Source organism: Hypomesus nipponensis, chromosome 1 (genome assembly GCF_054491055.1).
Source record: "Hypomesus nipponensis isolate SF chromosome 1, ASM5449105v1, whole genome shotgun sequence".
NCBI lineage: Eukaryota > Metazoa > Chordata > Actinopteri > Osmeriformes > Osmeridae > Hypomesus > Hypomesus nipponensis.
Genome location: NC_140361.1, coordinates 8,955,001 through 8,965,000, shown reverse-complemented (window position 1 = coordinate 8,965,000; position 10,000 = coordinate 8,955,001). Strand labels below are relative to the sequence as shown.

Genomic DNA, 10,000 nt, shown 5'->3' with positions numbered 1-10,000 from the left:
TTTTCCATTTACACTTTTGGGCAGTGCACATGCATGTGTTTGTGCTTATTTATGTGGGTGTTTGTGTGTGGGCATGTTTGTGCGTGACCATGTATATTTCTGTGTTTGTAAGTGTGCTAGAGAGCAGTGAGCAGGATATCCTGTCCTCCCTGCTGCTATTGTTGAGAACCTTGCCTGACTGCCTGAGACACCAGCCCAAAGATCACATCCCTTCTATCATATGCACACACACACACACACACACACACAGACAGACACACACACACACACACATGATCTCAGCTCTGTGCCAGGTCAAACACAATGGGAAATTCTAAAAAGCAACGCCTAGACACCTGGCTATATATAGGCCAATGTAACTGCAAGTAGTCTGTATGGTTTGGACAATAGTGTGGCACAGCTTTGATCAGACCCCAAAGATAGCTACTCGATGAGGTCAGCACCACCAACGGTTGAAAGCCTATGAAGATCTTTAACCCTGCTCCTAACACAATTAACACAAGGGTATTACATGCCTTTTACTTTGTGATGTTAAACTTTCAGATGTCAGCTACAGTTATTGTGGGATTTTGGCAATAGAGATAATAAAGAGCTGTAATTACCCTTTCATTTAATGTTGTTTTTTTTGTCAAAATAAGTCAACTTTTGAGTAAAAGGAAGACCTATACATTGCAAAGGAAAAAGGCTTGGGCCCAGTCCAACAACAATCAGCTACCCAATTTAGCTACTGATGACACCAGCCAGCCACTGTGCCTCTCTCCCTTTCCTCCTCCCTAGACCCTACAGTCAACCATTCAGCCGCCCCCTAGCCCCTAGCCTCTAGCCCCCCACCCCGCGACCCCTCCCCTGCGTCCCGTCCCCCTCTACTGCGACCGAGGTGCTATTGTCTCGTTTCCTGTGGCCATGCAAGTCGCCGTCCAGCCCATGCACACACACATACACACTCACATATCAACGCGATGGTGAACATACTCCAACAAGCACGGAAAGCTGCGAGCTGGATGTGATACACTATCGTTTCGTCGATCCTGACTGGAGGATTTTGGGAAGTTGTGACTAGCAAGATTAACGGAAATACTTACATTTTCAAGTAACCCTTTGCGATGTTCGATTTCTAAAGATAGAGGACTTAAACTTCTCACAACATCTATGTTTGGAAATAACCGATGACATCGATTTCGGGCAACAATTATGGAATGAAACATCTGATTTAGCCTAGATCTTCTTCATTTGATAAGACACGGTAGACCTTTCCGGTTGTATTGAGCTGATAACGCCAGGCGACAACGAGGTGAGCTGTCATCATCACTCAATAAGATAAATCATGTCAAATCACAGTTTCACCAGAAGCCAGTGTACAATGAGCATAGGAGCCTATATCGACTCTTGCCAACAGTGTACTTTTGTAACTTTGTTACAGTGATATTTCCTAAATATGTTGTTAATATGTGTATTTTTTTAACGTAGGCTACTATCCAGTGACTTTATTATTTTTGTTGAACTAGCCTAGGCTATGCAGAAAATATCCAACGTTTATTACAAGACATGCTTAGTACAGGAAATTCTGTGATAACTAACGGGCAGGGCTCATTGTTTTGAAGTATCATGGACAGTTGGTCTTTCTTGGCAGTCTGCTTATCAACTTGAGAATGCCCCCCCCCCCCCTCACTCTTCTGCATTGCTTTTCATAAACACTTAGAAAAGTGCTAAAAGTGCTAATTCTGGACATAATACACATATGCTTGTATACACTTCTCAAACTGGAATGTTCCAATGGATGAAATGTGTTTCTGTTTAGGCATATCTCCAATATGTAAGTGACTCATGCTGCAGTTTCCTTCACTCCTCCCTGGCCCAGAGAGTGAGAGAAAGGAACAGCTGGATTAGAGGGGAGGCTGAATCTGATATCTTCAAGCCAGCAGGTCTCCAAAGAATGTTCCCCAAACCGCCTCACTTACCCTCTTTTGCTGTGATCAAACTGTGCTGCTCTGCAGCTGTCCAGACAAAGTCCAGGACCTGGGCCCCTACACACTCACTCCCCCGCACTGCACACGTGTGTACACGCGTACACACATACAACAGACACACACGCACACACACACGTCGATTTACACATAGGCGTGCATTTCTTTGTACATTCTAAAGAATGCTACAGATTTTCAGTATCATAACTTGTAGAAGAACTGTATTCTGGTGTTGACAGTGACAGTGAGTCCCAAGCTGAGGGTGGTGACCACATGTGAGGTCGCCTGTATTGAAAATGTGGTCACAGGAGAAGAATGAGATGATTCTCTGTTTTCAAAACCGAGGCAATAAAAACAGCTGATTGAGTTGTGTGGTAACTGAGTGCTCCAGAAAACATTCACATCACAAAACGAAGGAGTTTCAGTTCAAATTGAATCCCCCCCCTATTCTACGCAGTTAGAGCAGGCAATGTTTTGACCACTCCCACTCCTGACCCACACACACAACAAAAATGGAATTTATGAAAATGATTTTAAGCTGGTTTGGATCACAAAATCATTTCAGATGTAAGAATGGGGTCGTTGACCAAAACAGTTTGGGGTACCTGCATCAGAAGGGAACTGGTGCAGACAAGGCACTCGTATTATAGAAGCCAGCTGAATCTGGTACAGGCAGTATCAGGGCCACAGAATACAAAGTCTTCAGTGTGTATGTGTGTGTGTGTGTAAAAGTTTGTGTCAACGTGGTCATTTTTGTGTATGTCTGTGTGTGTGAGTGTTGCGTGCATGTGTGTGTGGATTGGTGTAAGTTCATGTGTGAGAGCTGGTACAGGGAGGGTATTGTGAAGAGCAGTGAAGCCTTTTAGAGAGGCGTGTGAAAACGCAGTAAAGATGTCACATGGCAGCTGGCATTGAAACAGACTGATAGACTGCTCACTCCTACAGCCCAGCTTCTGTGCGTTTGAGTGTGTGCGTGTGCACGCGTGTGCATGTGCGCCGGCCTGTGTGCGTCATTGAGCGTGCAGACCTACACAGACAACATCTGTCTTCAGTTTGACCTCTGTCAGTATGTTGAATGAGACTAAGTTAAGCTCTGCGATAGACCTGTGGTCTGTCCAATCCAGTACCTGTCTATTGGCTCTCGTTGTTTATGACACGAGGAGTCAGAGTTGGAGCAGAAGCCCTCCCTTATCTATGGGGGAATGTTTCTGACCCCGCAGCCCTGGCAGACAGGCTGGCATGTCTCTGGCTCTCCTCAGCCCACTGCCTCGCCCACTCCTACCGATGCCCACACACATACCACACCAGCATGAGAACTGCTTCCCCCTGTGTGTGGAGCACAGTGAACTCACTCAGCCTTTCAGAGACGGGCCCACACACACATTGTACAGTACAGTTACTCTCTCAGTCATACACCGCACCACAAACCCAGGCATCATCTCAGTGAGTCAGGGGTTAAGGCAGGCTTAATGATATCCAGGTGTTGTGTGATATTTGTAAGCAATGTCATATTTATTTACTCATAGGCCGGTGCGTTAATGGTACTCGAAGGGTTGTTTGATTATTCAAGGCCAACTCATAACCAGTTCAATCGGGTCAAATATTTGAGAAAATGCTTACTCACCCTCTCCACTTTTATCCCTAGAGGAGCCCTGGAGTGTGTGTGACCGCCGGAATGGCCCGGAAAAGGCTCGCCAGGTGGACGCCCCACTGACACCGTACCCCATCCGCTCCACCAGATCAAACCCCGCCCCGCCTGTCCTTCTGACCTGAGGAAAGGGGACGGCCCTCCCCCCCCCACAACCCCGCCATGGCCAGCCTGGTGCTCAACGAGACGGGTATGGAGGACTGCGGCATCGACGACTCCTTCAAATACGACCTGTACTCGGTGGTGTACAGCGTGGTGTTCGTATTGGGACTGGTGACCAACTGCGGCGCCCTCTTCGTCTTCTGCTTCCGTATGAAGCTCCGGAACGAGACCACGCTGTTCATGACCAACCTAGCGCTGTCCGACCTGGTGTTCGTCTTCACCCTCCCCTTCAAGGTGTTCTACAACGTCAACCGCCATTGGCCGTTTGGGGACGGCCTGTGCAAGGTGTCCGGCACGGCCTTCATCACCAACATCTATGGCAGCATGCTGTTCCTCACCTGCATCAGCGTGGACCGCTTCCTTGCCATCGTCTACCCCTTCCGCTCGCGCTCGGTGCGCACGCGTCGGAACGCGGCGCTGGTGTGCGCCGCCGTGTGGCTGACCATCGTGGGCGGAGGGATCTCCGTCACGTTCTTCTCCACCATCAACCGGGCGAACAAGGCCACGGCCTGCTTCGAGGGCTTCTCCAAGAGCACCTGGAGGACCTATCTGTCCAAGATCACCATCTTCATCGAGGTGAGCAAGGGAAGGCGGGAGGGAGGGATGGAGATGGAAAAAGGGAAGGAAGAAATAGGGTGGATATTTAGAAAAAATGGATGGACAGAAGAATGGAGAGTTGGTTGTAGAAAGAGAGAATGAAAGTAAAGCTCATGTAAAGAGATTAAATTGCTCATATTGCTCAAAGTAAGGCTATCATTGGACAAACCCAGGAAAAGAAATCCAAGCTTCTCTGTGAAAGTACTGCTCTGGGTTCAGTTTCAGTTTATTTACGAGTGTTGTCCTTCCTGTTCAGATCGTTGGTTTCCTGCTTCCTCTCCTCATCAACCTGGTGTGCTCCTCCATGGTGCTCCGCACACTGCGCCGCCCAGTCACCGTGGCCCACGGCTGCGACAGCAAGCGCCGCGTCCTGCGGATGATCCTGGTCCACCTCGCCATCTTCATCATCTGCTTTGTGCCCTACAACTCCATCCTCTTCCTCTACGCCCTGGTGCGCACCCAGGCTCTCGCCAGCTGCGCCGTGGAGCGTTTCGCCCGCACCCTCTACCCCATCACCCTGTGTCTGGCCACCCTCAACTGCTGCTTGGATCCCGTGGTGTACTACTTCACCTCAGAGAGCTTCCAGAAGAGTCTAACCACGGGGGCCAAGAGCCCGGGTGGGCGTCAGGAGAGCAACCCGCGCAGTGACACGCACTTGAGCAGCGACGCCGAGACCAACAACCTCAGTACGCTCACCAGGGACACGCGTCGTGACACAAACGCACTGGCCAGCAACGGCAAAGAGACAGGCGTGTCGGAGACCCAGTTCTGACTGCAGGGGGACAGTGTTGAGTCCACAGGAAGTTCTGTTTATGACCCCTTCAAGGAAAGAAGGGGGGAAGAGAAAGAGAAAAGGAAAAGGACAAGAGGGGTACTGGAAGAGAGACAGAGAAGACAGGTGACAACGGAAAGAGAATGCAGAGACAGACAAAGGGGATAGGTCGGAACCAATTTTGAGGGACTCGAGGTCTTCACCTTCAACTTGGGCCTCACTTGAGAAACAGGGCGATCAGCAGTTTGGTCCTGGAAGTGATAAACACATAACTGAGCAGATTAGCTAAGTTAGCTGAGGTAAATCTTAAGATACGGCATGGGCTTTAGGGATTAACCACAATAGGAGAGGAATGTGTGTATAAGTGTGTGTGTACGTGCGAGTGTGACTGAATAGGACAGAATATTGGGGAACCCAGCCTCACATCCCTAGACACCCAGAAAGACTCACATATTTGCATCGTTCTCATGGACCAGAGACTTTGAGACTATTATACTCAGGCTAAACACACACTACTAAAACATACACAGGTGCATGCACGCACAGACACAGACAGACTGATACACACACACACACAAACAAATGCACTGTCATTAAGATCTTTTGAGAGTTTGTAACTGTTCCTTAATGAGTATAGTGCTGTTAAACACTGTTGTAAGTCTGCTGAAACAATGCTGTTGCTGTAGTTGCTGTTGTGTTGTTCTATATAACCTTTAAGCCTGAGACTGTTTAGTGAGGTGAACGGTTCCACTAATGTTGTCCCACAGCAGCTCCTAGACCTGCTGAGTTGACTGGGTTTTGCACTGACTGTCTGTTTGCAGCCTGACTGAGGCCATTAAAACCCTGTTCCAAACTGCTGGCTGGACTGTGTTCATCTCTCCCCCCCCCCCCCCTGCCCTTCCTCTCCTGCAGTTGGTACAGTCCACTTTATTAGAGCCCATGAAATCCAGGCCTGGAGTATTGAGGATTCAGGGGTGATAGGCTTGGGTTTAAGGGGTTGTGATAGTTGTCTTAGTTTGTTTTCACCCACTACTTACTGTAAGCTTGTCCAGGGTTCTGGAGGGAAACTCTTATTCAACCAGAGCTTTGCCCATGAGCTGCTGGATGGTTCCGGCGCCAAATGCTTATTATGACCAGAGCAATGGCCCATTGTGTGGCTCTGAAAGAGTCCTCTCTGCCTTAATCTGGCCTTAGACTGTAGAGCTACTCTAAGTCTCTTACATATACACATAAATACATGCTTGGGTACACACACATACACACTTTTCACAGGGGTACTTGCACACACAGACACTTGACAAAATGTTACATGGCCCAATCTGGTAGGTAACCTTCCCTTGATTAGCAAGCAAGTACCAGTGGAATTGTACAACTCCTGATTGTGTTTTCAAGTTGAGTGTGAGTACAAGTTCAAGTATAAGTGTGTGTTCAGGTTAAGGACTGGGCTCACTAAGACAAAGACACGTTCACCGTAGACAGGCCTCGGGCGCCGTCTGGGACATTACATGTTGTTGGCCTCAGTTGTTTATCACTGAGCTTCTAGTCTGCCAGACTGAGGCTGCCTTACTCAGCACTGCAAGGCCTGTATGTAATTGAATGTAATCAGGTCACCCTAAATTACATTTCAGCCATCAGTAAGTAATGCATATCAGCAGAGACAGCCTTGGGACAACTGGTAACTGGAAAAACTTGTAAGCACACAGAAGGAGGGGAGAGAGAGAACGAGGAAGAGAAAGGAGGAAAGAAGGAAATGGTTGTCTTTTTTCATGACTTAAAGTGAGATTAGAAATTCAGTCAGCTACTAGCTGCGTACATACAGAAACTACAGTACTACAGAAACTACTGCTGGCTCCACCCCCAGGGTTGGTGTTTATCTTGTAATCCCAGCTCTGGCACACGAGGCCTCCCTGGCACGGTGATTGGCATGACCATGTGTACAGTCACCTCCTGAAGGGATTCCTTACAGACGGAGGTGGTGGAGAGGGGGGGGGGGAGCAGGGAGGGTTGTAGAGGTAGAAACTGTGTGAGAGAAGAGGAGCAAAGAGGGCAGTGGGTATGTGAGTTGGGAGGTGGTGGGGTGGGGAAAGCGGATGGGGGGGTTGCAGTCAATTAAAATTGATGTCTAACCCAGCATCAAACGGGATTTGTGTCTAAACTGAAATTATATTTTCAACTGGGCTTGAACTGCACATGATCATTTCCTTTACTAAATATACACAATCATTCATGCAGGGATTCAGGCTTCATTCCAAAGGTTTAAGAGCTGGCCTGACCTTGAAAATCTGTGCACAATCAAATTGTCCTGACCTGCTCTCTGGTGGTAGGTTGCTGGAACTGCAGTGAGGCTCACTGCTCTGTACCTAAACCAACCTGGGGGTGGCACCGTGAATCCCAATTTATCCTGCCTCAAAATGTAGAAGAACGATCCTGTCTGCTCTCCAGCACAGATTTCAAAGCATGCAATTGATTCAATGGCCGAGGCTTATGTAAAGTAATCTTGTGTCGAAATGTGTAACTAAGGAAAGTGAACAGATGCTGAAAAGGGCTGATGTGGAGATCTTTGAAAGTTAAATATGGATGAAATTCTAACACTTCAATGCAAAAATCAAATGTTTATTTTTATTTTTGTATAGGCTACTTTCCCTATCAGGATAGATGTCAGTCTGTTTATGTGTGGATGCAGATGCTGTTATTGCCCCTGTCCTACACCTATTGTACAATGGGGCTTATTTGTTTACCTGAAGACTATTGCATCTAGACCAAATGCTCTGAATTTGCAAGGTTTAGTTTCTGAAAACAAACTTGACATTGTCACATAGTAATCCACTAAAATTAAGAAAGGATTTTGTAATTGTTATCTTTTTTGAGTATGCTATCGTTTCCTTAAAATAATACTGCAGGTTTGAAGCGCATAAATAATCAATGACCGTAAAGAACAGGGCAACCTCTGCCTGGTGATTAGAAAGTTGCACACATAGCTACATTGATGGTATCAATGTTTTTGCTGAAGATAAAATGAACATCAGTGATGAAACCACAGAGACCAACAAACTAAAAAAAGAAAACACAATTCTTCTTGACACATCTTCCTGCCTCGGCCTAGTTTTAACTTCTCTCTCCGTCTCTCATGTTTTAGATGTTAATGAAAACAATGTATGTTGCAGAATACATTGAAGATCTTAGTCCCCTGGAATTGCAGCTATTTCTGAGAAATAGCTGAAAGAACACCATGACTTGTGTCTCAGCAGTCTGGAGTGGACTTGATCTCTCTCTCTCTCTCTCTCTCTCTCTCTCTCTCTCTCTCTCTCTCTCTCTCTCTCTCTCTCTCTCTCTCTCTCTCTCTCTCTTTATCTGCAGAAATGAACCCAGAAAGCTAAAGCAGGTGAACACACAGTAAGAGCAGAGTGGTGAAGGAAAGGAAAGGAGAAGACAGCAGAGCAGATGGAGCCACATCACAATACTTGGGCAAACCAAAGCTGGCCAAGTGTTAGAAGGGACACCATAAAAACTCCTTCTTAAACCAGGAATACAGTCAGAAAAATAAACCTACACTGAACAGCTGTCCCAATGTTTGCAGACAGTTGGACAAAGACTTCATCAGTAAACAGAGCCAGCTCTTTTTATAATGGAGGGAAATTATGATAAAGACGGTTTGAAAAAGGAAGTTACATATTTCATAAGAGGAAGCAGGCACGCATTTTTCACACCTCTTTTTGGGCAGAGATCCTATCTATGCAGATGCATTGTAGCAAAGCTGTTGGGGAGGCAGATATCTGAGCATCAATGATAAAGGTGTTTCTTTGGTTTGGAGCAACGTGTTTGTAGACCAGCTTGTAGAACAGACCTGACCGACAGCTTCAGTGGGATCTGCATCTTTCTGAAGAGACGTCCCTGCAGATCTTGCCTTGTGATAATGTAGGTAGTCTGTCTGTCTGTCTGTCTGTCTGTCTGTATCTATGTCTGTCTGCCTGTCTGTATCTCTGTCTGTCTAACAGTTAGATCTTTGCTCTCTCCCTTGGCCTCAATACATACACGCATCCTGTCTGCTCTCTCTCTCTCTCTCTCTCTCTCTCTCTCTCTCTCTCTCTCTCTCTCTCTCTCTCTCTCTCTCTCTCTCTCTCTCTCTCTCTCTCTCTCTCTCTCTCTCTCTCTCGCTCGCTCGATCTCCTTCATGTGGTGCTAGTGCAAACCTGACATAGTTTATGGTCCAAAAACCCTGAGGCAGTCCAGGGCAGAGTCGTAGTGCTATCAGAGCCACTTCCTTTACCCGCGCTCAAGACATCGGTGGACTGAGAACACAGCGCTGCACCAGAAACCTGCTACACCCAACTCTGACACCCGCACGCACACAAACACGCGTGCTGCGTGCCAGGCCGAAAGCAACAAGCCAACTGTACATGCACACAGAGGTTGGTTTGCCTTTTCACCAGTCGTCTAATTGGCATAGATGTGTGTGTATGAGTTCATGCAATTCAACTTAACGTGTGTATATCTATCACAGGTAAATGATGCTGGGGATCTTATTGGTGACACAGAGGACTATCCACTCCAACTCTTAAAGACCTTCAGACCAAAGTGGATTTTAAGGTAATACATCCAGATAAAAACTAACTTTGTTAACTGTGGTGCTAGACACGTAAGATGTTAGAAGTTGTCATACTTTCAACGGGGTTGGTAACATGGTATTTTCACAGGAAGGCTAGAAAAACGACATGTCAATTATCCCTCTTTACAATAAGAAACATTTGAGAGTTACAACTGTAAGTGTATAACCCAATATCAGGAAGTAATCAATTTTTGTACACCTTCAGTGTTGCTGTACATTTGGTGCAGGCTGGCCAAACACATAACGGAGGT

At 46.8% G+C, this 10,000-nt stretch overlaps 3 protein-coding genes across 4 annotated transcripts in view; all 3 read left to right on the top strand.

Annotated features, from left to right (window-relative positions):
- LOC146302408 (uncharacterized) overlaps window positions 1-3,737 on the top strand; it is a gene marked incomplete at its 5' end in the record, with an annotated part of 12,246 nt that extends 8,509 nt beyond the window's left edge. Inside the window, one exon of the mRNA XM_084698146.1 lies at window positions 3,610-3,737. Within this exon, the coding sequence (XP_084554272.1) occupies window positions 3,610-3,737 (128 nt within the window). The remainder of the gene's footprint in view (window positions 1-3,609) is intronic.
- lpar4 (lysophosphatidic acid receptor 4) lies at window positions 903-5,996 on the top strand. 2 transcript variants are annotated; one of them, XM_084683193.1, is made up of 4 exons: window positions 903-1,291; window positions 1,799-1,922; window positions 3,610-4,350; window positions 4,628-5,996. In XM_084683193.1, exons 3-4 carry the CDS (start codon window positions 3,775-3,777, stop codon window positions 5,141-5,143), a joined length of 1,092 nt encoding a protein of 363 aa, XP_084539319.1. In that variant the 5' UTR covers window positions 903-1,291; window positions 1,799-1,922; window positions 3,610-3,774; the 3' UTR covers window positions 5,144-5,996. The 2 variants fall into 2 exon arrangements, with proteins under 2 accessions (XP_084539319.1, XP_084539311.1); XM_084683185.1 differs by lacking the exon at window positions 1,799-1,922.
- A 3,187-nt stretch (window positions 5,997-9,183) lies between these two features.
- Window positions 9,184-10,000, top strand: part of p2ry10 (P2Y receptor family member 10) — a 4,640-nt gene continuing 3,823 nt past the window's right edge. The window contains exons 1-2 of the mRNA XM_084683137.1: window positions 9,184-9,552; window positions 9,645-9,730. The gene's annotated coding sequence lies outside the window, so the exon portion shown is untranslated. The remainder of the gene's footprint in view (window positions 9,553-9,644; window positions 9,731-10,000) is intronic.